Source organism: Stenella coeruleoalba (assembly GCF_951394435.1).
Source record: "Stenella coeruleoalba genome assembly, chromosome: 3".
Taxonomy (NCBI): domain Eukaryota; kingdom Metazoa; phylum Chordata; class Mammalia; order Artiodactyla; family Delphinidae; genus Stenella; species Stenella coeruleoalba.
This window is the reverse complement of record NC_137148.1, coordinates 157,142,159-157,167,102: the sequence shown is the minus strand read 5'-3', so window position 1 is coordinate 157,167,102 and position 24,944 is coordinate 157,142,159. Positions and strand designations below refer to the sequence as shown.

Here is a 24,944-nt window from a genome sequence, read left to right as displayed (position 1 = left end):
TGTTTTCATTAGTTTTCCCAATAGTTTGCAACTGAGGGTCTAATATTATTCTTCCTAGGAGATTTTTTTTTTTCAAAGAGACTGGATTTATTCTTTTTATATATCCCTTCCCTCCACCTAGTTTTAGAGCACCGAGTCAGAGAATAGCCCAAACTATTTTTGCTGTATAAAATTCACTAAGGGCTTCCCTGGTGGCACAGTGGTTGAGAGTCCGCCTGCTGATGCAGGGGAAACGGGTTCGTGCCCTGGTCCGGGAAAATCCCACATGCCACGGAGCGGCTGGGCCCGTGAGCCATGGCCGCTGAGCCTGTGTGTCCGGAGCCTGTGCTCCACAACGGGAGAGGCCACAACAGTGAGAGGCCCATGTACCGCCAAAAAAAAAATTAATTAATTAAAAAATAAAATAAATAAATAAAACTCACTAAAATTTTCTTTATGACCTAAAGTACTTCTGTAATTTTTAAGTGTTCTATAATTCCTCAAAAAGAAGGCACATTTTTCCATAGGGCAAGGGGAAAAAATGATATAACTACTAATTTAACTTTATCCACTATATTACTTGAAACTCCTATGCCTTTTTTTTAACTTAATAAAATATTTTATTTACTCCAATATATCCAAAACATTATTTCATTAATATCAAATTATTAAGAAAGTATCTTACATCTCTCCTTTTTTTTTTTTTGTACTAAGTCTTTGAAACCAGGCATATGTTTTATACTTACAGAACATCTCAGTTTGGACTAAGTACATTTCAAGTGCTCAGTAGCCACATGTGTCTAGTGCCTGCTAGACTGGACAGTGCAGCTCTAGACAGAAGATATCAATGCAGGGATACTGTCTCTTAAAAATCATGAAAATTTTTTATTGGCTATAAATGACTGAATAACTTATTAAAGAAGGCTTGAACTGAGAAGGCTTTTTTTTTTTTTTTTTTAAGCAACAAGGATACTGGAGGTACGGGAAACTCCTATGCCTTTTAAAATGTGATCTGTTAAAGGTCTTGAAAAGGGTATGAAAGACTCCTGCAGTAAGGTTTTTGCAAATTTCTCCCTTGATCTGACAGTCCACTTTGGTATACTTTATGTTCTCCATGGGGCATGAAGGACCATGACTGCTATCCTCACTGTGGTCGCTTCCATCACTTTAGAGTGACACACTTCCCAGGGTAGGAAGAGTGGGCTCAAGGTCCACTGTTCCTGGAATTTGACCAGCCATAAAGTCCTTCATTGTCATTTCTGTACTGCAGGCCTTGTACATTGTGTGCAGTTCGATTTTATTTTGTGAGACTGAGATTCTCTCTCTTTGAGTAGAGGAGTTAACCCTTTGCATAATTCACAACTTTCTTTTTTTTTTTTTGCGGTACGCACGCCTCTCACTGTTGCGGCCTCTCCCGTTGCAGAGCACAGGCTCCGGACGCGCAGGCTCAGCGGCCATGGCTCACGGGCCCAGCCGCTCCGCGGCATGTGGGATCTTCCCGGACCGGGGCACGAACCCGTGTCCCCTGCATCGGCAGGCAGAACCCTTTGCATAATTTACTATGCCTTATGTGCCTCATCTTATTATGACTTGACTTTCTTCATACTGCGTGGGGTCAGACCACGGACTCCAGAATTTGGCTGCCAGGGTGAGAAGCTGGACTCCTGAGGAGCCAAATACCACTGGCTACTCATGCCACTGAACTGCCTTAAACCTCAGTGTCCTTATCTGTGAAGTGGGATCCTCATAGCTCCACTTCCCCATCTGTCCTTGGACGAAGTGAGATAATTTCGTGTAAAGTGTTCCCGAGCTGCCTGGCATAGGCACTTGCTCAGTCCACACTGGCCATCACCATGGGGCTCCTTCCTTCCTCACCAGCTCTCCTTTCAGGCACCCCCTTATTTTTCCATCTCAGGTCTTTGTGCCTGGGGGCTTTCTAATCCTGGTGCACAGACCCGTGCATGCTGCTAGGAAAGACGGTTCCAAGTTTCACAACAAAGGGAAGTAAGGACAAGACTGCTCAGTTAGAACAGCAGCTACGTGGCATGAGAAGAGCAGGACACAGGTTGTTTCTGATGCTTTGACATCCAGGGCCTTGCTGACCTGGGAGGAACTGCTCCTCCCGGGGTCAGCCAATTCCTAGAGACAGTAAACAACTAATTCTGGATCATATGCTTTTCAAATGCAAACCAACCAATTCAGAGTCCACACCCCCAGCCCCCTCCTTCATTGGGCTCTCACACTCCAGCCCACTATCCCCTGTGCAAATCACTAGGGCCAGGTACCAAACAACTAGGGCAGCCCCCAATGCTCCTGAGCCTGCTGAAAATTATTCACACCGGCCAATCCTAAGCCTGCTTACCCCACCTTACCTTGTCCTTCCTGAGGAAACCACAATAAAGGTGCTCGCCCACAGTTTCCTTCTCCTTCCTTAGGCCTCCTGACCAACCATGGTGTTTCCAGTGCGGCCCTGCATGGCCAGAAACTGTGGGTAAAAAAACCATGGCAGGCGGGCTTCCCTGGTGGCGCAGTGGTTGAGAGTCCGCCTGCCGATGCAGGGGACACGGGTTCGTGCCCTGGTCCGGGAAGATCCCACATGCCGCGGAGCGGCTGGGCCCGTGAGCCATGGTCTCTGAGCCTGCGCGTCCAGGGCCTGTGCTCCGCAACGGGAGAGGCCACAACAGTGAGAGGCCCGCGTACCGCAAAAAAACAAACAAACAAAAAAACACATGGCAGTCACCTCCTGATCTGTTGGTCTCACCAAACTTGAATAATAACACATGGCAGTCACCTCCTGATCTGTTGGTCTCACCAAACTTGAATAATAACAAAACCTAAATTTTAGCCTCCAGGCAAGATAGCAGGGCTGGGTGGGGGGTGGGGGGCGTGAGGCTTGTGTGACTTGAGGGCAGCCGCACCTTTTTCAGCAAGATCTCAACACTTTGGATGTTACCAAGTTGATGCCACTTTCACATGAAGTTATCAGCAGACAGTGCACAATTAATATAGGTACAATTGGTCATGTAGCTCATGGGAAATCTAGGGTTGTAAGAGCTATTTCTGGAGTTCACATTGTCAGGTTCAAAGATGAACTAGAAAGAAATATTACAGTCAAACTTGGCTATGCTAATGCTAAGATATATAAACTTGACGACCCAAGTTGTCCTTGGCCAGAATGTTATAGATCCTGTGGAAGTAGTACACCTGATGAGTTTCCTACAGACATTCCAGGGACCAAAGGGAACTTCAAATTAGTCAGACGTGTTTCCTTTGTTGACTGTCCTGGCCACGATATTTTGATGGCTACTAGGGTGAACGGTGCCGCAGTGATGGATGCAGCTCTCCTGTTGATAGCTGGTAACGAGTCTTGTCCTCAGCCTCAGACTGCTGAACACCTGACTGCTACTGAAATCATGAAACTGAAGCATATTCTGATTCTACAGAATAAAATTGATTCGGTAAAAGAAAGCCAGGCTAAAGAACAGTATGAACAGATGCTTGCATTTGTACAAGGTACAGTAGCAGAAGGAGCTCCTATTATTCCAATGTCTACTCAGCTCAAATACAATATTGAAGTCGTCTGCGAGTACCTAGTAAAGAAAATTCCAGTACCCCCAAGAGACTTTACTTCAGAACCCCGACTTATTGTTGTTAGATCCTTTGATGTCAACAAACCTGGCTGTGAGGTTGATGACCTTAAGGGGGGTGTAGCTGGTGGTAGTATTCTAAAAGGAGTATTAAAGTTGGGCCAGGAGACAGAAGTCAGACCTGGTATTGTTTCCAAAGATAGTGAAGGAAAACTCATGTGTAAACCCATCTTCTCCAAAATTGTATCGCTTTTCGCAGAGCATAATGATCTTCAGTATGCTGCTCCAGGAGGTCTTATTGGAGTTGGAAGAAAAATTGACCCCACTTTGTGCCGGGCTGACAGAATGGCGCAGTTGGAGCTTTACCTGAAATCCTCACAGAATTGGAAATTTCCTATTTCCTGCTTAGACGGCTTCTAGGTGTACGCACTGAAGGAGACCAGAAAGCAGCAAAAGTGCAAAAGCTGTCTAAGAATGAAGTGCTTATGGTGAACATAGGATCCCTGCCGACAGGAGGAAGAGTTAGTGCAGTCAAAGCTGATTTGGACAAAATCGTTTTGACTAACCCTGTGTGCACAGAAGTAGGAGAAAAAATTGCCTTTAGCCAAAGAGTTGAGAAACACTGACATTCAATTGGTTGGGGTCAAATAAGAAGAGGAGTGACAATCAAGCCAACAGTAGGTGATGACTGAAGAATTAAATAGTAGATTTGGATGGAGCTGGAATTTCTCTTAACAACCTAGGGGTATATTTTCCAAGCAATAGTGAGGAATTAATTGCATAGCTCATTACCTTAGGAGTAGCTGTAAGGTTATTCTCATTTTTTGGTGATGAAAATTTAACCTCTAGTACTAAAATAGGGTCTACAATAAGTGTAAAAATTGGCATAATGTTGGATTGAATCTACCTTTTACCAGAAATTAATCATTCCCAAATAACATCTAATTTATACATCAGCACAGGTTTGAAAGGAAACTGCTACAACCAGCCTTTGCTGTAGCGCACATACCACTGAACCTGTTTGAAATAAAATTTTTCTTCTTAAAATAAAAAAACCCTAAATTTTAAAAGGAGTGAGGCTGAAAGCAGAGTAGGCGTGGCTCACAAGCTCCTTGTTTCCTGTAGGAACCACAGGGCAGCCAGGGAGAGGTAGGGTGGTTTTGGCCAACACAAAGGCTTTTATAGGAGGCCTGCATCTCACTGGAGGGCCCCATTCATCCCACAGCGGCGGGGGCTCTGGTGTGTCTGGAAGGCACCAGCCTGCAGCGCCCACTCACCTTCCCGTAGCTCAGCAGGATTATCCGCACCAGGACGACATTGATGTGGGCCCCCAAGGACTCATCGTGATAAATCTCATTGACCTGAAAGACAACCAGGGACGTGTCAGCAGAAACCACAGGCCCAAGGACGAGCTCTGGCTTTGCAAATGGCATCACCACCCAGCTAGGCCCCAGGCCAGAACCCTGGGACCCAGCCCCACTCCTTCCTCTTTGCCACACTTTATACCCAGGCATCACCACCAACTCTGAATCCATCCCTTCCTTTCCCTCTAACCCCTGCCAGGATATTGCCACTCCCTCCTCAGCAGCCCCTCCCACCAACTCAGGGATTCTCCACCTGGAGCCTACACTGGGATGGGGACACTGACCACTGTAAATGCAACATGGCCTTTCTTTCAGGGAGAACGCAGGCCACAAACCCCAGTGACAGGGGCAATGCCGGGACTGTCACTGGCAGAAATCACTCCTCAGTTGCTGCTGGTGGTTGTGAAATGTCGTCTACACTCATCACAACTTGGAAAGGGGGGGTCATTCTAGACACACCAACAGATCTAATTTTTAATGTCTTAATTAAGAACAGATATTGCTATATCACAAAATTGTGTTCTGTTTTGATAACTGCAACTCATACTATTGGCTTCATTTGTATTTCTTCACTCTTTTATTATCATGTATTTAATATTTTACATTTACAAACATTATTGGTGCAGGTGCCCAGGGGCCTCACCAGATGTCAAAGGGGTCCACTGCACAAGAAAGGTGAGGAACCCTTCCTTCCCCACAGCACAGCCAGCATGAATTTCTGGAAACACTAGTCAGGTTAACCCTGGGCTCAGGGCCGACAAAGTCTTCCTTCCCACCCTCATGTGCTCTCGGGATCTTACCTGAAACGGCCACCTCATTGCCACCCACTTCATTCGTTCGCTTCCTGACAAAACCCTACTCTTCTGGAGGCCCAGCCTCGTGGCTGCTTCCTCCTGGAAGGGCCCCCAGGTCTGATCTCCTTCCCAGCCAGCACCAGGGTCCATTGCTTCCTGAGCTCTCTGTGTCCCCAAAGGGACTGTGAGTTGCATGGCCACCTGTATTTTCCCAGCATGTCTCCAGCACCCAGGACGCAGCAGCACACAGCAGATACTCAGGACACACTCGTCAAAAGAACGGATCCACTCATACCATCACTCAGTGGAGAGGCACGAACTGGCCATGCAACCCCTCCCTGTATGCAGACCGAGCCCAGAGGCTGCTGACCTACCCTTTGTGAGGGCAGACCCCACCAAGCGTGCCTCCCAGAGCCCACTCTGTCATCTCAGGCCAGTGCCATCCTCCCCCTGAATCCCAGCTTTTAGAATCTCTATCTGAGCAATGGTAATTGCTACCTATAAACAGTAGGAAAACCCTTTGGGAAATCTGAGCGTTAGCAAGGAAAATCAATTCGTGATGGATGGGACAGGCAGGCACATGGGGCATGCTAGACAAGGAGCCTGGTGGCTCCTGTCACCGTTGCTGTGTGTTGAGACGGCACCAATGGGAAGGCAGAGCTAATGTGCACGGTGGGGTCCAGGGAGGCCACCAGCCTTCCAGCGGTCCCTGCTGGAAGCCTCCTGCCCACACATCTACCTTCCAATTATAATTTGTTTCTGTGCCCTGACCTGGCTTTCCTGCAGGGAAGGGACGACTGATAGCCCTACGGGATGGTCACTGTGACTCGGTGCATGGGTCTGGAGAGGGTGGACGCTGGCACTGAGAGCCACCTACCAGCAAGGTGACACCTGCAGCTGACAAGGTGAGCCCTGGGAGGCTCTGCCAACTCACCCCTGCCGGACCTTCCCTTCTGTACAAGAATGACAGTCCCCATGTCGCAAAGCTCTGTGAGGACTAGACTTCCGCACATGCATGATGGAATGATGTTGGTGAAAACAGGAAAACTGTATTAGTCACTGCTGCTAAGTCATATCGCCCCGCAGCCTCCCATGAGGTCACGGTGACGGGGTGTACACCCCCTAAACACGGAGGTCCTTGCCCACTTTTGAGGGTCAAACTAGACTTTTTGGTCCACAGTGAAACAACGGCCCTAAAAACTACTTTTTCTTAAGAGAGAGGATTTTCTTGTCTCCACAGTATTGCTTTATCTTTCACAAGCAGAGCCTCGCCGATTTGGCTCACGGAGTTTGACTGACAGTCGTGGTGTAGAAAGGAAGAAGGCAGTGACACAGGGAGGTCCTGCTGCATCTGGGGTTGAGTTGGGGGAGGGAGGGCAGGAGAGGAGAGAGGGGAGAGAGACAGGAGTGAATGGCCAGCTTCACTTTACTCCCTTCAACTCTGACTCCCAGGTCATGCTTCGAGTGGGGAGCCGGGGCGGGGCAGAGAGGGTAAAAACAGCCCCGATGTTTGGGAAGAAGATGAAAACAGAGAGAGCTTGAACCTGCTTTCTGGGACCTGGGAGGGGACAGGTTCTTGTCAAGGAGGGGTGGCTTCAGAGAGCTGAAATGGAGTCCGGCTCCCAGCTATGCCTAGGGCATCCAGGGACAGTGGCAGGATAGATTGTTATTTGGAAGGAATTCAGGGCTGAGTTCAAAGAATTACCTCATTTTATGCTCCCAACAGCCCTTTGAGGCCAGAAGGAGGGGTGTCAGCCCCTCCTGAGAGATGAGGAAGCTGAGGCTGGTCCCCAAGGGAGGAAGGAGATGCAGGGCTTCTTCTCAGTTCCTGGCCCAGACCCTGCCCATCGGGGCCCAGGATCCTCCTGTTCTCCTGGTCCCACCACTGGGGCCGATGGCAGCCACTCTCATCTCGGGTAAGGGGTCTTGTGTCCTTCTTGGATGCTGGACAGGCCTGACCCTGACTCCTGATATGAGAGACAGGAGGGCGCCAGAACCCTAGGATCCCCACCACCAGGCGCTGGACTCTGCGAGGCAGAGGCCCACCTCCTGCTGGGGGTGAGGGCTAGGCAGTCAGAGCCAGGGGGTGTCAGGCTGCTGAGCGAGGGCCCAGCTGGGGAAGCACTGTCTTCTGAGCTGCCCATCAGCCACCAGCTCCTGTCAATTGGGCTGGGCACCCTGACTCTGCCCTCAGAGACCAACTGGGCCTCCGGGACTACTGAGGAGCTAGAAAAGGCACGTCTGGAGCACACCCAGCAGATAGCCAGCAAGGAGGCCAGGCCTGCTCTCGAGATGCCCCAGCCCCGCCCTCCCTGGTAGCCTTCCACTGTGGTGCACCTTTCACTGTTTTCTCCTAGGAAGCCTCTGCTCGTCCACACAGGGACACAGCTGCACACAGTTTGCTCCTCTTAGGGAGGAAGGGCTTCCAGCTGGGTGTGCCCCAGCCTCGCCCTACAGCACAGGCACCTCTTGGCAACTGCTGGACCTTCTGGGTGGTTCCCAACCTGGATTCCCACTCACAAGCCCTCCCAGTGGCCTCACCTGAGGCCCGGCCCCCTGCAGCCCCCTCCCAAGCGGGTGGGACCCCCACAGTGACCAGGTGGCCTGGGACGTCTTCTTGCTCATTACGGTGGTGTGGCAGAATCCCCCCACCTGCAAACGGGTTCCCCTCCAGTGTCTGGCTCCCAATCCCCACGTTGCGACTCATCAGGAACAGAAAGGGCAGAATGCAGGGCTTGTGGGCCATGGAGGAGGCTGGCTCTGCTGAGGAGTGGGCCCTGCCCTGCCCCGCCAGGGCCACGCCAACTTTTCGGGGGGCTGTGAAATTGCCATAGCCCCCTGAGGCCAGCTGCATCCCACTCTCCACAGGTGCTGCCGGTGAGGCCAGAAGCCAGCAGGGCCCGCTGTGGTGTAGAGACCCCCGGGAATAAGTAAGATGCCCAGTAAAACACTTGCCTCCATAATAGGGACACAGCTACAACATTTCCGCCAAGCAGAGAGCTAACAGACATGGCACAAAGAGCCACAAAGACAGAAGGCAGCTTCCAAACATCTCCCTCCCAACTCCTCCCCGTCCCTTGACTCCCATTCCATCTCCTCCACAGGTAGACAAGGAAGCAGCACCTTCCCACCTCGTGTCTCCCCCACGGTCATTCTTCACGATGGTCACCACTCAGAAAAGGTCTGACCTCCTGCTTCCTCTGCCTGAAACCCTCAATGGCTCCCCGGTGCCTTCAGGAGCAGGCCTCAGCCCTCAGCCTGGCACTTGGGGCCCTCTCTAAGCTGGCCCTGGCTGGCTTCTCTGAGCTCCACTTCAGCTACTTTCCTCCAGGAACCCTCACTTCTGACAGCTCTGCCTTCTCGGAAGCCAGCTGCCCTCTCCTGCTGCTTGTGCTATGGTTCATACCTGGAGTTCCCTCTCCAGCCTCTGAATTCTTTTTTTTTTTTTGTGGCGCACGGGCTTAGTTGCTTCATGGCACATGGAATCTTTCTGGACCAGTGATCGAACTTGTGCCCTCCGCATTGGCAGGCGGATTCTTTTTTTTTTTACATCTTTATTGGAGTATAATTGCTTTACAATGGTGTGTTAGTTTCTGCTTTATAACAAAGTGAATCAGTTTTACATATACATATATTCCCATATCTCTTCCCTCTTGCATCTCCCTCCCTCCCACCCTCCCTATCCCACCCCTCCAGGCGGTCACAAAGCACCGAGCTGATCTCCCTGTGCTATGCCGCTGCTTCCCATACAAGAGCATTTGAAAAAACAAAGAGCAATAGATGTATTTCAAAGGAGGAGGGCAGTTACCCTCCCCCTACTGCCACCACAGGGCCTTCCCACTGCAACTGGGATAAAATCAAAGCCCTGCTCCCTCTTCTCAGGTTGCCCTCGCCTTGCTCACCATGGTCCAGTCACTGACCTGTGAGCTCCTTACGCAGGGAGCCCATCCCTACCTCAGGGCCTTTGCACTTGCAGTGCCCTCTGGTTTCTCATCCTCCTCCCCCAGCACGACTGTCCCCTGTTCAAAGTGAGCCCTTAAAGTAGTTGTTCCCAGACTGGACTATGCACTTGATGTGGAGGCATCCCTCCTCCTCAGTCACTGCTGTGTCCCTAGCAGTGTCAAGCACACAGTAGGTGCTCAGTAAAGAGTTCTGAATGCGTGAATGAGTGAATAACGTTGGTAAACGTGAAACAAGAGGAAATGGGCAAAATGTGTGACAGCAGCAGGGTGCATGATGCCCTGTAACGATCAAAGACCCAGCTAAGTGCCCAAGTGCCTCCCCACCCCCACCTGCCCTCCCGAGGCCTGTGTGCTCACCTCTGCTGAGACCGCAGGAGGAGGGGAAGCAGGGACAACGTCCTTGAGCCCTGTCTGAGAAATTGATCCTGGAATCTTTAAACCTTGGGGAAAAGGTTCAAAGCCACAGCCCTTCTCTGTGCAGAGAGAGGCCAAGAGCTCTCTTGTTTGGGGAAATACATCGTAATGCGCCTTTTGCTTATGCAAAGATGCAGCCAAGTTTGTGTTCTGGAATAGACAATAAGGAAGGACACAAGCTCTGCATGATAATGTAAAAGTTTGCTTTCTTTGTGGCAGAGTTCTGCCCTGGGCAACCACTGAGCCCTGGCAGGTGCCCTGAGGCTGCTGGGCAGAGGTGACTTTCTCCCCTACCAGGGTGGAGGGACAGGTCAGGACAGAGGGGCTGGTCCAGGTCGTGGGGCTCCTACTAGGCAGGCAGGGGCAGAGAGGCTGTTTGGGTTCCCAACCCCTACGTCCAACTTTCAGGAAAGTTACCACCTCTTCCCTTGAGCCAAGCTTTGGCAACTAAGAAGGAGCCCGAGCACCCTGCGGGGAGAAGCCAGGTCTGGAGGAGTCTGTCGTGGGGCCTCAGGAGGTAGGCACATAGCCCGTTTTGCTCTGTGGCTTCTCCAGGAACCCTTGACATAACTGGGAAGAAGGCTGGTCTCTCTGAGCCCCCCAGGAGAAGGCTTGGACTGCCACGGTGGAGGTGGAGGTGAAGAAAGTGCTGTAGAACCTGGGGCAGAAAGTCTGCGGGCTTCCAGTGAGTATTTTCATTCGTGTGCATCTCATGACACATAAACGGGACTGCAAAAGCCCAGTCTCATTGTGAGAATAAACATTCCCTTTGCAGATCTTCTTTACCACTCGTTTCTCAGCAAATGCTTCGTAGGCAAAGCAAGAACAAACACAACTCTGGCCTCTGCTCAAAATATCAAACTGTCATGAAATGCAAATGGGCAGGACAGGAATTACTAAGGTCGTACGTACTGTGCACAAAAATGGGAGGCAGGTGGAGCCCCTTCTTCAGCCCCCAGGGCCCCCACTGTGCCTCTCACGAAGGTGAAACCGTTCAGTCCCCAATCCTGCATGAGGCCACACTCTCCTGGGCCTGGGGACAACTCTGCAGGTCCCCAGGGTGGGGACAGGCTCCTCCACCCCCAGGCAAGTAGGTGCCTTGAATCTAGGTGGAGGCTCAACAAACGTTTACTGTGCAAATGAAGGAACAAAGATGCCTTAAACAGCTGCCCATGTTGGCGCTGATTCCTTCCAAGAAGCTGCCCATACCTCGTCACTTCATCAGGTTGCATGGGTTCCAGGGTGGGCTCGGCCACCATCTTACCCTGTGACTTGGGTTTGCTACTTTTCCTGTTTGAGCCACAGCTTCCTTATCTGTGAAATGGAGGCAACACTAGTTCTAGCCTCTCAGGCTGTATGGAGGACCGACCTCAACACTATATTTAGAGCATCCAGCAAAATCCCAGGCACACAGCACAGACTCAGTAGAGCTGTCATCAAATGACAGAAGGTCAAATACCCTGAGTCCTTTCTCTGGGCCCACCCTGGGCTCTCCTCAGGGCCACCGGGAAAGGCCTGCCTGGACTGCAGTGCACAGCCAGGCTGTTTTCCAGAGCCCATGCTGGGACTCACCAGGTATCCGTGTGTGACCCAGACCTGGGGTTCTCCCTGCCAGCTCCACCACAGGGTAACCAACAGCCACACCACCACTTGGGGCCCAACCTTCCCACTCATCACGCGAGAGCTCATCAGAAAGGGATAATGCCACAGAACAGGGAAGGACGGACCCTGCTGAGGCCGCAGGACACAGAATAACTCATCTGAGGCCAAAGGCTAGAGCCCACCGTCCCCCCAAGGCCAGTTTGGAGGGCACAGACAGGAAGGAGAAGAGAGAAGGCAGGGATCTTGATTCTTGTTGGCAGCGGCCCTGGCCCTGGGGAGCACTGGGATGTCACCCATGAGCTCCTCAGCCCTCCCTGACCAGAGCCCTGAGGGCCTGGCTTGGGGTCTCCTCCAGAGGAAGCACTTCAGGGAGGCCCCTGGTGGCGACACCTCATGGCATCCTCCCCGGCCCCCCACCCCATCCCTGTCTCAGAGCCTGTGAGCACGACCCCACCCCTGTGATGTGAGCAACTGGGCACCAGCATGTCATTAGAAAAAACAATGATTTTTCGTCCCTCCTATAATTCATATTCTTCTGCTTCCCTATCACCATGTGACCCAAGGAAAGAAAGAGGGAAAATGCCACCATGGAGAGGGGAGCCATGGCACCTGGGAGGTCCCTGGGGAGGGGAACAGGGGAGAAGCAACTGCCCTGGTTTATGTAGGTTAGGGGAGGAGGCTGAGGAGAGGCAGGAAGTCAGATCCAGGGTTATGGCCCCCCACCCCTGCTGCTGCCCCTCACACACCTTTAGGGTCAAACACAGATCCTGAGAGCTACAGGTCCTGCTCCCCACTTGGACCCTAAGATGAGACCACATTGCAAGAGCAGAGTCCCCTCCCAAGGTGGCTCTAGCAGGAGGTGAGAAACGGGAGGGTCTCCTGGGAGTAAACTGGCCTGGAACACCCCCAGCCCCAGCCCCTGAGAGGTGTGTGTGGGCTCCAGAAGCTCCTGCTTACGCTGGTCAGGGTGGGAGAGGCTTCAGACTGGATGGGTCATCACGGCACCAGACCTGGACCAAGTGGGGTTCAGCATACCGGAGCAGTCCAGGTAAAGAGTCTGGGGCCAGACCTGACAGCAAAAATGACGAGGTCTCAGGCCAGCCTCTCCCTACTGCCACTAGGGCCCCAGGGTCCCCCACGTGATGAGGAAGAAGGGAGGGATCCTGCCTACCAGGCACTGACACAGAAGAGACTAAGGAAACCCTGACCGTTCACACTGTCACCTGTGCCTTTGGCAAAGGCAAGGGGCTCACCAGGAAAGGTGAGCCTCCCAGAAAACTTCGCAAGCTTCAGAGCAACCCTCCTTGCAGCATCACAGCTCACTGCCAGAGTTGCCTGCTGCGAATATATCCTTCCTCCAGAGTGAAATCCCTCGGCACTATTCCTAACACCCAGAATGTAAGGAGTCACCTCGGAACACAGTGGGAAACACTCCTGTCCTGCGTGCAGCACATGGCCCCTCGCACCACGAGATTCTGTTTGAGCAGCTGCACTGTCTTTGCCAGCCTCTGTCCCCGGGCAGGGTGTGAACCACCTGGGCCCAGGCTGGGAACAGGCGCCCGGAAACGTGGAAGAAGAGAACAAATAGGCAGCTGAGAAGGTGGATGAACATACCCTGCTACACAGGGAGCCCAGAACCAAAGGCAGAAGGGCTGAGTTCTTGGACACGCAAGTACCTGCCCCAGGTCACTTCAGGGTCGGAAGGGCCATGGGAGCCCACAAGGCCCGTCTCATTGCTAGGCTAAGGTGGGGAGGGGCATGAGGACTGCCCCACCCCCGCAGCTGGCTGCCTCCCACTCACTCTGCGTGTACAGTGGACATCCCCCCAGAGCTTGCTGGGCTCACATGGATGCTGCTCGAGGATCCCCCAGGCCGTTCCCTCTGCTGCACCATCACGGCCTCATATCCCTTCATTTGTTTGTTAGTCTGCTAACTGCCACCTCCCTCCGCTGGACCTGTCTGTGCCCACTGAGAGCTGGGGGCTCTTCTGCATCCTTAGCTGTTGCATCCTCAATGCCTAGAACCCAGCTGGCTCCCAAAGCTTCAGGATCAATTCAAGCTCCCCCGTTCTGGCCAGCTCTACCCTCCGAGGCCTCCCTGCCCTGCACCCCCATGTCTGTCCCACTCCAGGCCTCCCATTCCCAGGACACGCTGAAGGTCTACACAGAATTGCACCCTCCCCACCTTGTCCACTTCGGAAGTGCCAACTTGTGGTCAATCAGCTCAAGGCTCACCTTGGCTCTGACCTCCCCAGCCAGGCCCTTGTCCTTCTGGCTGCGCTAAGGCAAGCCAGTGTGTCCCCAAGAGAGACAAGCTTCTCGAGGACAAGAGCTGGGCTGGTTTGGCAGATGTCGTGGATGAAGGAACAACGGCTGCACCTCGTTGGTCAGCTCTGACCTTCCCAGACCTGTGCCAGGTGCCTCCTCACAGCACTACCTCTCACCTCCTGCACCCTGCAAGTGAGCATTACTACCCCTGTTTACCTACTGGGGAACAGAGGCTCAGAGAAACTGGGAGATTCACCCATGTGAGCATGCGTGGGAACCAGGGCAAAGGGCTCTGGGGAGCAATTTGGCAAATCTTCTGAAATTAAAACTGTACATTCCTACGACCTAGTGATTCAAACTTCCAGCATCTATGGTGGAGACAAACAGCCTTGAGCATCAAGGAAGAAGGGACAAGAACACTTATGCTACTGGTACTTCTTTTCCACGGACAGATAAAGCCTATTTTTTAAAAAAATATTTATTTATTTATTATTTTGGCTGCACTGGGTCTGAGTTGTGGCATGCGGGATCTTTTAGTTGCAGCATGTGGGCTCTTAGTTGTAGCATGCACGTGGGATCTAGTTCCCTGACTGGGGACTGAACCCGGACCCCCTGCATTGGGAGCATGGAGTCTTACACACTGGACCACCAGGGAAGTCCCAGATAGAGCCTATTTTTTATGGGAGTCGGTGGGACCACAGTCACCCTATGAGAATTCATTTACTCATTGATTTGTTCATTCACAAGACATTTCCTCAACACCTACTCTGTGCCTGGCTCGTCGCCAGGTGCTGAACATGCAAAACCAGGTAAGTAGACCCTCTGAATCTGACATTAACTTTCTGGCATCTTTGTGTGAACCCCTAACCCCCCTGAGACATGCCAACAAAGGGCCCCCTGGGCAGTGGAGGAGAACTCAAGGGTCACTCAGCTACAACTCCTGCAGCACAGGGGGCAGCCAAGGAGGAACCTGGATGGGAGGGACAGCCAGATGGGAAGTGGTGCTCTCTGCTCTTCTGGCTCGGCTGTCACCTTGCTGGAGCTTGCGGGAGACAAGCTCTGCAGCTGCCCAGAGCTGTCACCAAGGAGTGACGCTACCCGGCCCTCCTCGTTCGGGGGGGACTCTCACTCCTGCTTTGACAACTGCCAGCTCCCCAGGGAGGCCAAGGACAGGCTGCTCTGAGGCTTCCCTCATCAGCTGTCAGGGGGCCTCCCAGAGTGGGAAGGGAGGTGTGGGGGAGTCCAGGAGGCAGGAGAGTGCTGCACACTTCAGGGAAGAAGAGGCAGAGGTAAGGACAGGCCTCGGCTCCCCCCAGCAGAACGTTCTCCGCTTGCATCATCATCCCTGGGAGGAGGGGGCATCTACTGTCCACCCCCGTCCCCACTGGAATGTGACTTCGTGCAGGCAGGGCCTCAGGCCTTCTAACATGACATTTTCAGCACCTAGAACTGTTGTCTGGCACATAGCAGATGTTCTAGAGACATGCACTAAGTGAATGAGTGGGTGGGTAGGTGAGCAAACCCTAGAGAGAACAGGAAGACACAACAGATGAAGGAGCCAAGGGGAAGAGCCAGGAGAGTCATAGATGGAAAAGACAGTCGGGGCTGTGGGCAGCGGGGAGAGGACTCGCACCCAGGCCACACAGGTATGGGAATCTCATCTTCCACACCCTACCTGTGCCACCCAGCCTCTCTGAGCCTCAGTGACCTTACCCAGGAAAGGGAACCTCACAGGGCCACCAGGGCAACGTAGAGCCATTGTATAAGTGCCTCCTTGCCTGGGGCCAGCATGTGTGAAAACTCAGCCTCTTAGGCCATAGGGAGAGGCATTTCCAATAGTAAAACGCATGAACCCCAAACTCCCTAAGAGAGATGTTTCTGTCTCTTTAGACCCCAAAGCAAACTCATGACTCCCCTGACAGTATGTTGGTGGATCCCAAGCCCCTTAGCCTGGCACAGAAGGCTTTGCCAACCTCATTCCTGCCTCTCCCCAAGCACCCTACACTCCAGTCGGGCCCAACCTTGCACTGTGATGTGGAGATGCCGCTGAGCCTTTACACCATGCTCCCCTCCTGGTCAACTCTGCCTCTGCACTAGGGGCAGCGCAAGGGGCCCTCATCTGGGGCACCCTTCCCTGTGACCCTGTGGTACTTGCATGATCAGCAGGCATATTAACCAGGATGAAATTACGTATTCCTTGCCCTGCTCCCCACCCCTCCCGTGTTCCAATCTCTCTGAGCACAGGAACACGACTGCCTGCTTCTGCACCCCAGTGCCCAGAGTGGGGCCCATTTAGACCAGGGTTCTGAGAGCGCCCAAGGAGCGAATACATGACCGGGGACAGCTCATACTTGAGGCATGCTCTCCATGTGCCCAGAGTGCCACTAAGCACTTTTCTGGTGTTTAACTCAAGCCATGCTCACAACAGCCCTAGGAGGTGGCACTAATTATCCCCCATCACGGCATACAGCAGGGCAGGGCAGGCAGTCGCTTCCTTTCTTCTAGGCCTGAAGGAAAAATCCACCCGCTGACCGGCCAGTCATGTTCTGATTCACTAGTGCAGTGTGAGGTCTTAATTTCAATTTGTTGCCAACGTTGAAAAGTAATTAGATATCCTGTAAAAGCTGGATTTCCAGCTTCTCGGCGGGGTGGGGTGGGGAGCTCACAAGAGTGTGCCTGTTTATTCCTAAATGACCACAAGTGAATGGAACCCAGGAGGGGATCTCCAGAGGTGTAGCCTCTCCTGTTGCCCCAGTCCCCACCACTCCCTATTGTCCACAGCCTGGACACCCTGATTAGGCCTCCTGCCTGGCTCCTGTCAGCATCTGAGAGCGCTGCCCTCTTCTAAGTACTGTATCAGCCTCACACACTGCTGGCCCTGATAGTCATACTTCCTGGTGGCACACAGGGCCATGCTCTCAGGCCAGCGGGACAAGCATGAGGAAGAGGAACAGTGCCAGGAACGTCCGGCTGTGGCCACAGCACCAGCAGACCCTGGGGCCTGGGGAGCTGCCGTATGACAGTGGGAACTTCTTCTCCGCATCCTCACATCCTTTGCTACGGCCAGGCCCAAACCCAAATGTGTCTCTCTTGCCCCAGGAGCGCTGCTTGCTTCCCTTCAGCTTAAGGGAACCAAGTTTTAGTGTCCAGTTTCAGAGATGTTTTTCTCTTCCCCAGGAACCAGAGCCAGAGACACGTGAATGGGACTTGGGTCTGCGCTTTCCCCCTGGCGGGTTTGCAGCTCTGTGGCCAGTTCACAAGATCACCCCCGAGAGAGCAGAAAACATTCCTGTCCTGTCACTGCCTTCCCCACCATCACCACGTGTCCCCAGCATTCTTGGAAGTTGATGAGAACTGGAGCCCATGTGCCTCTGATTGTTTGCAAATCCTGGCAAGGCTTTGGTGAGCCCAGGCCAATTTCTGGATTAAATTAGAAAAGAAAAGAGGGAAAATATCTGAATCCTGGCACAGACAGAAATCATTCAACAAAAAATGTTTAAGAACATACTGTACAGAGGACTGATCCCACACTAGGAAGGGTCAAAGGGTATGGCCTATGCTCTGAAAGCTCAGAAGCCCCTTTGGATCCCATGTTCTCCATGAGCCTAAGGAGTGTGTCTGCCCCTGACAGAAGAGATGCTTGGGGTGGGGGTGGGGGCAGAAATTCTTCCAGAACCTGAGCAATTAGCCCAGGTGGGAGGGGCAGATCTGCTGACCCAGAAATCTTGCTCCTCCTACTATGTTGTTTTAAAATGCTCACTCAGTTGCTTTAAAAAGAATCCCCAAAGTGACCTCACAGACCCATTCAGCTGGCAAAGCTGGGGTGGGGGTGGGCTGGGGTCTGAGCAGGCAGAGGGTGGAGCTCAGCTCATGTGTGAGGTTCCTGCAATGGCCAGCAAGAAAGGGTTGCTCTAGCTGCCGGGGCTCAGAGGCCTGAAGAGGGAGAGAGGGAGCTTGTCTCCGGGGGGTACCTCTTGTCAGTGAGTGTGCCAGTCTTTATGGATCAGACTGTGCGGGAGGTTTAAAGATGAAGAAACCAAGTTTAGGGCAAGACGGGAACTTTGCCAGGTAGGTAAAAGCCAGGATTTGGATGCAACTGCTTCTGACTCCAAAGCTGGTCCTCATTCTACGCCCAGTGCTTCCCTAACACGTATGCCCGTGTGCACTGACAACAGTGGGAGGCAAATGCAACTATAAAGCGCTGGGGCCACAGCTCAAGGTGAGCCCTAAGCAAGTAGAAGATTTCTTTACACCCTGAGAGAGAATACTTCTTGAGACCCAGATAGTGGTTTTGTGGGCCATATGGTCTCTGTCCCAACTACTCAGCTCCACCATTGTAGTACAAAAGCAGCCATAGACAATTCATAAATGAATGTCATGGCCACGTCCCAATAAAACTTTATTTTCAAAAACAGATGATGGGCCGGATTTGGGCTATAGTTTTGGCAACCCTGCTTTGGATGCTCCAGTTTATCTTGAAAAATTCAGGCGAATTTTGCTTTAACTCAGTAATATGTCCCAGTTTACTTTCATATAAAATTGATGTTTTAAAATGCTTGCCATTCGGAAAAAGTGGCACTTTAGGGGGAGACACCTCACATCTGTACCGTGGCCTCGGCAGCCTCTGGCAGGCCTGCTGAGAGGACGTGCTCCCACGAGCAAAGAGCCGTCTTCTGGGGCAGGTCATCACCCAACACACTGGCCTGTCTCACATCTAGAAGGAGTGCAAGCGGACCAGCAGCTCAGTCAGGCAGCAGTGCTAGGTCTCTATGGATCCTGAGAGCCCGAGCAACCACCAAGGCCTCTGGTTGCTCAGGGAAGTGTAGGATTGAAATTAATGCTTTAGTTAAATGCTATAAGCCATATAGGAAGCACTAGTCTTGTGCCTAAGTTTTATATTTCTTGAAGTCTTGGCATGAATAGGTTTTACTTTTTAAAGTGCATTTGTAAACATATTACTTTAATAATGGCTCTCGAGTCTTCCCCGAAGGCATTCCTCCCTGGCCTCCCATTCACCTGAGCCCAGAGAAGACCCACTGTCCACGCCTGACAAGGTAATTGGAGGTGCCGCGAACATGAGGGCTGCGTCACTGCATGGCTCCTTGGGGTGCCAGGCTTGCACTGCCACAGCACTGAGTTTGAAAGCACAGACTAGCTCAAGGGCTGGTACCAGAGTCAGCAGCAGGCACATTCAGGAGTGTTGACTGCCTCCCAGCCTGGGAGCTCCAGGCTAGGCAGGAAGCCCGTTTCCAAGGAAGAGGGGTCAACAGGACCGCAGTTCCCAGTGCAGAGGGCGGCCCGGGCAGGGGGTAGTTCCTTGTCCTCAGGGCTGAGCCTGGTGAAGGTCAGAAGATGAGCCACAGTTGAAGACTCGGGAGGAGCAGGAACGGGATGGCGGCAGGGGGAGGCCAGCGCTGGAGAGGCACACCTAAGTAGGGGACCAAGGCGGGACCCAGCAGCAGTGTGGGGCATGGGCCCTGGAGGAGCCAGCATGGCTGGAGGGGCCGCACATCTGCCAGTGCTCCCCGCTCCATCCTCACAGCCTACTGGTGGTGGGATCGAGACCCCTCCTCCCTCAAACATGTGGATGAGGCTCTCCGGCAGCCTTCCCCAAGGGGTCCCAGCTTCTCTGGCCTGGTTAAAGGACCCTGGGCCCAGGACACAGGGCCTCATCCTGGGTTTGCCAGCAATCTCAAGGCTATGGTGTACGAGAGGTAAAAATCAGTGCAGAGGACCCCAAGGGATGAGGCCTCAGCCCACAGCCTGGCCTCAGTGCTCAGAAGGCACCAGCTTTCTTCATCTGGGCAGAGAGCTGAGAGCGGTGGTAGGTTTGAGCTGAGCCTCCAGATGAGTAGAGGATGGGGATGGGGCCATAAGAACGGGGCCTGAGGCAGGAAGCACAGGCTCAGGTTCCTGGGTTCAGGGGCGAGTGACCAGGGCCCACGCCCAAGAGGGCTCTGCACTTGGGCTTAACGCTCTGTGGTTACCATCTTGAAATTCATTATTTTATCTTTGAATTTGTGTTTTGTGAGTGAAATCCGCTGGGACAGGGAAGCCTTGGCTCACACGTGGTCCCACTTCCACAGGACAGGCTCTTGTCTTCCTACTCCCCACTACAGGGGCCTGCATGCAGGTGCAGGGATGGTCAGGTGGACACATGTGCCCTGAGGTATCTTGGGGCAGGGCATGACCTGGGTTGGGGCTGGGAGATGCCCTGTGTTCTTTCAGTGGCAGCTGTCGGGAGACAGGACAGGCAGCTGTCAGGCCCCGGGGGCACGCCCTGCATCACTGGCCAGGACCGGGGGCCCTCAGGGAGTGCTCCCTCATGGCTCCCTTCCTGGGGGGGCCTGTCTTCCTCCTCCCAACCTTCTTAAGTCTGGTTGGTGCTTTGTCTGAACTTCTGGTAAGCCTGCAGCACCCTTCGGGCACAAGCCATAAAGTACAAATCTGTTTAATTTTGGTGATTCCCCATGCTGGTTAAATGTTCTAATATCTGCATTTAAAACAGGCCTTGTACAATATAAAGATGAATGGTAAAATGCATGATTATAATTAAAAATCCTAATTTTTCTTCGCTTAGAGTGATAATAAATAGAAAATTTTAAAATCTTGACAAGTTGAAAGACTGTATACGAAAGGAAAAGGCTTTGTATAGATACGTCTTATGACACTTTTTCCTGCTCTTTGAATAAGAGAACCACATTTTCAGTTTGCACTTGGCCCCGGGAGTTTTGTACCCAGGAGACATTCTGGGTGTGGGGTTGCCGCAGCTGAATGCACAGCAAGAATCGTCAGGTGGTCAGTGAGGACTGGGGTTTGGGAAATGATGCTGCTGACAACAGGCCATGGGAGTCACTGTTGGGGGCAAACAGAAAGAAACTCCAAGAAGATTAACTTCTGGAGAGGGCATGAAATGCCAAAGACAGCCCCCAAGGGAAAAACCAGGGAGGAAAAGATCTCAGGACATGACTACACACAAAAATGTAAGCCATCAACCAACCAACCCCAAACAAAATACAACAAAAGGCAAACAACAAAACTGGGGAAAACATTTCCCACACAAACATCCGACAAAAAATTAACCTATTTTAATATAACAGTTCTTCAGATTAACACAAAAGAAGCTAAAGTCCCAGTGGAATAAAAAACATGAATAGGCCAATCATAAAAATATAAGATGATCACTGTTTTAAAATATATATATATATATATTTAAATGGGACCTCCTTACCATCAAATACCTACAACTTACAACAAAAGTATATCCCTGTTGTAGCTATCAAACTGCCAAAGCTAAAAAGGATTTGGTGGTGTGAAGAGGTGAGGAGATGGGCATTTACTCAATGGAACATGAATAGGTGAAAATGAACAGAAAGCTTTCTGACACAGAAAACTTTAAACTGCACATAACTGTGGACCAAGAATTGTACTTTTAGGAACTTAGTTTAAGGAAATAGTAAAGATGAGTAATAGTTTCAGCTATAATGATATTCATTACTATTAGTGGCCAAACTAACATCTAAAAGGGAAATAAATTTTGTTACATGAGTAATATAAATAATCAATTACCTAAAAAGTATGCTACAGTCACGTGGTGCAATGTTATGCCATCATTAAAATGAAGTACTAGGCAATAATTGATAGGAGAAAACATTCACAAACCTATATGAATATATTCTAATTTTCCATCATAAATAGTATATGGTACATGTTAAATATAGCATATTTTAATAAACAAAGAATGTTACTTTTCTAGACTTGAGGAAGAAAAGAAGGAAACTGGACCTCGAAAGAGGTGCTTGAATGGGTTTGTGGGAGGGTTCTGAACACCACGAGACCCCTTCTACATCCAGGTGGCTCTCTCGAAATGCTCAGCAAATATTTCCAACCCTTCTGACCCTCGAGAGTCTGAGGTGGAAAGAGGGATGGATTAATTCCCATTTTCCTATGAAAAAATGGGCATTAAATGTCTTGCCCATTAATGTTGGAAGGAAGTAGCACCTCTAGCAATTTCCTACTGCCCTTAGAGTCACATCCAAGTTCCTCTATTGACTGGCCTTCCTTGCCTCCAACTTCCCCTCTTACTTGGGCCCCTTGTTCCCCACATTGGCCCTATTTCACGGCTGACATAGAGTTGATGCCCAGTAAATATTTGCTGATTGTACTGTATGGACAGGAGCTGTGTGTATTAGAATAGGATGGGCTGTGTTGCAGTTAGCAGAGAATCTACCACATTTCAGTGGCTTAATACAGTAAAGGCTGGTGTGTGTTTCCTTGCACACATCACAGGCTTATGCAGGTTGGGCAGCCCTGCCCCATTTTGCGGCTGCAGCTACTGGGACACGTGACTTCCAAGGTCACTGTGGTAGGACAGAGAGAGAGGAAGTGGACACATTGGCTCTCAACTGCCTTGGCCAAGAGGCGACCTATGTCATTTCCTTCCACACAGGCCGTTAGCTAAAACTAGCCACACAGCCCCAAAAATGAGGTGCAAGGGAGGCTGGGAAATGGAAGGGAGGGGAGCATGTGGATATCTGATGAACCTGAAATGTCGGTGTCACACCAGGACCCACATCCCAGCCCAGGGTCTGCCACAAAGAGACCCCAAAGGGAGTCCTGCAAGCAGAATAACTGAACGATGAGGGAGACCAAGCTGGCTTAGAGCTGCCAGGGCTGAGCCACGCCGACACCTGGCCCGACACCTTGGCCTCTGCTGCTCCTTGGAGCCCACATTCCCCAGGTCTTTTGCCATCGGGACCCCCCACCTGACCCTCCTCCCAGGGCTTCTGTGACCTCCCTCAGGGGACAGACTGTCCGCCCAGGGCTGGCCCCCAGCCTTGGGAGCTGGGAATACTTCCATCCTGGTCCTGGCTGTCCTCACTGCTGACCAAATGCCTCACTTGGAGCACAGTCTGGGTCAGCTGCTGCCACATCTGTCCTGCACGTTGTTGCTTTGGCTCCAAATGCTGGGAAGCCCCAAGACCAGCTGTGCGCTTACAAGAAGAGGGAGCCCTACCCTGGCCAGGCCTTGTAGGGTCACATGGGGCTCTGGCTGCAGCTTCAGGTGGGCCAGCACCTACCGGGTCTAAAGGCCCCCACACCCAGGGCCACCCACACTGCCATTTAGCGCCATGTGCTGGTCAAGTTCAGAGGAAGGGCACAGCAGGCAGAAAGTAGAATCGTGCTTCCCAAGGGCTGGGGAGAGGGAGCAATGGGAGTTATTGTTTAACGGTACAGAGTGTCAGTTTTGTAAGATGAAGAGAGTTCTGGAGATGGGTAGTGGTGATGGGTGCATAATAATGTGAGTATACTTAATGTCACTGAACTGCTCCCTTATAAACAGTGAAGATGGTAAATTTTATATATATTTTCATAATTAAAATTTGTTTTAAATTCTATTGGAACGTAATTAAATTAAAATTTCAGTTCTTCAATTACACACCACATTTAAAGCGCTCAAGGGTCAGGGTGGCTAGTGGCTGTTGTATTGGACATGCAGAATTAGAGCATTTCTAGCAATGCAGAAAGTTCTATCGGACAGCACTGCTAAAGAAGCTTATCTTTTCTCAAATATTCCTGCCTCCTCAATCCCCCTCCTCCCCAAGACCACCAAAGGGCTCATGTACCTTAGATCATCCCCAGGGACTCTTCCCAGGGCATGCATGTACCCTGGATGAAGACACTGAGCCTTAGAGGGTATTGTCAAGGCAACACAGGATCCAAGCAGGGGCCCTCACCTCCCTCAACCACACTGCACTCTTACTGTGGGAGCTCAGGTTGGAGGTACAGACACCCCCCACTGCCGTGTCTCCCTGAGTCCAGAAGTGTCCACCAGGCCTTCTGTCTCTGCAGGACCAGCCGCTGTGCCTGGAACAAGCACCACTTGCATGACGCAGCAGCGGAAAAAAGACACAGCCCAAGTACTCTTTCTCAGCTCCTCCGATTCATCTCCTAAAATCCCTTTCTGTTATGATCAAATTTGTTTCAATTTAAGAATTTTTATATTTCTCATGCTTTTCAAGAAACTAACCAAACCACACCCTTATCCAAAATTGAGGTACAGTTGGATCACGGGGGTGTAAACGAATACATTGAAGTTAACTGGCAAAACCAAGACAAAGTTCTAGACTTCCTCCTACCAGCTCATGGGCATAAGGTGTGTGCGACAGAGGGAACCTCCACACCAGGCAAAAGGCGGATTTGATCCACCAGCCTCAGGAAGACACTCAGAGTCTTTGCTGTACTTGTCAAGAATAATTCTAAACCTGCTGTCGCTAAACTAAATATTGTCATCGTCATGATAGCAAAACCACATTTATTTAGAGACTGTAAAGCACGTTCACCTTCATCATCTCATTCAATCCTCACCGACAACTCAAGGTGAAAATTATTGCCCATTTTAAAGATGAGAAAACCAAGGCTTAGAAGACTGAAGCCCATTCTCAGTGACATACCTGGTAGTGGTGGGGTCAGGGGTAACCCAGGTGCAAAATAATAAGAAATATGTATCTGGTCTCTGCCCCTCATTCCTGGCACAGACCTCCTAAAACACTTGTAATTTCCTTAATGATAGGGGTGAGAGGAGCATCTCTTGTTATTCATAATGTGCCCCTTTCAACCTTACCTGAGTTTATGTTAATGAAGCGATTCTTGGTGGGCCCCTAGATAGTTCAGGATGGGGGCTGGTAGCCAGAGGAACCAACTGTATGATTAGAGAGTTGGAACTTTCAGCCCCACCCCCAGCTTTCAGGGAGGAGAGAAAAGCTGGAGATTGAGTTCAATCACCCATGGCCAGTGATTTCACCAATCATGCCTGCAAAATAAAACCTCCATAAAAACCCTAAACAATGAAGTCTGGAGAGCTTCCAGGTTGGGGAACACATCGAGTTGCTGGGACGGTGGTGCATCCAGAGAGGCCATGGAAGCTCCACGCACCTTCCCCATGCCTTGCCCTGTGCATTCTTCCATTTAGCTG

The 24,944-nt window shown here is 51.3% G+C and overlaps 1 protein-coding gene and 1 pseudogene across 2 annotated transcripts in view; one reads left to right on the top strand and one right to left on the bottom strand.

The window, feature by feature from the left end:
* ADAMTS2 (ADAM metallopeptidase with thrombospondin type 1 motif 2) overlaps window positions 1-24,944 on the bottom strand; it is a 247,436-nt gene that overhangs the window by 67,421 nt on the left and 155,071 nt on the right. The window contains exon 5 of the mRNA XM_079916090.1: window positions 4,844-4,927. Coding sequence (XP_079772216.1) covers window positions 4,844-4,927 — 84 coding nt within the window. The remainder of the gene's footprint in view (window positions 1-4,843; window positions 4,928-24,944) is intronic.
* LOC307184081 (eukaryotic translation initiation factor 2 subunit 3-like) lies at window positions 3,295-4,258 on the top strand (annotated as a pseudogene). The gene has a single exon. The product of its transcript is annotated as a eukaryotic translation initiation factor 2 subunit 3-like (transcript).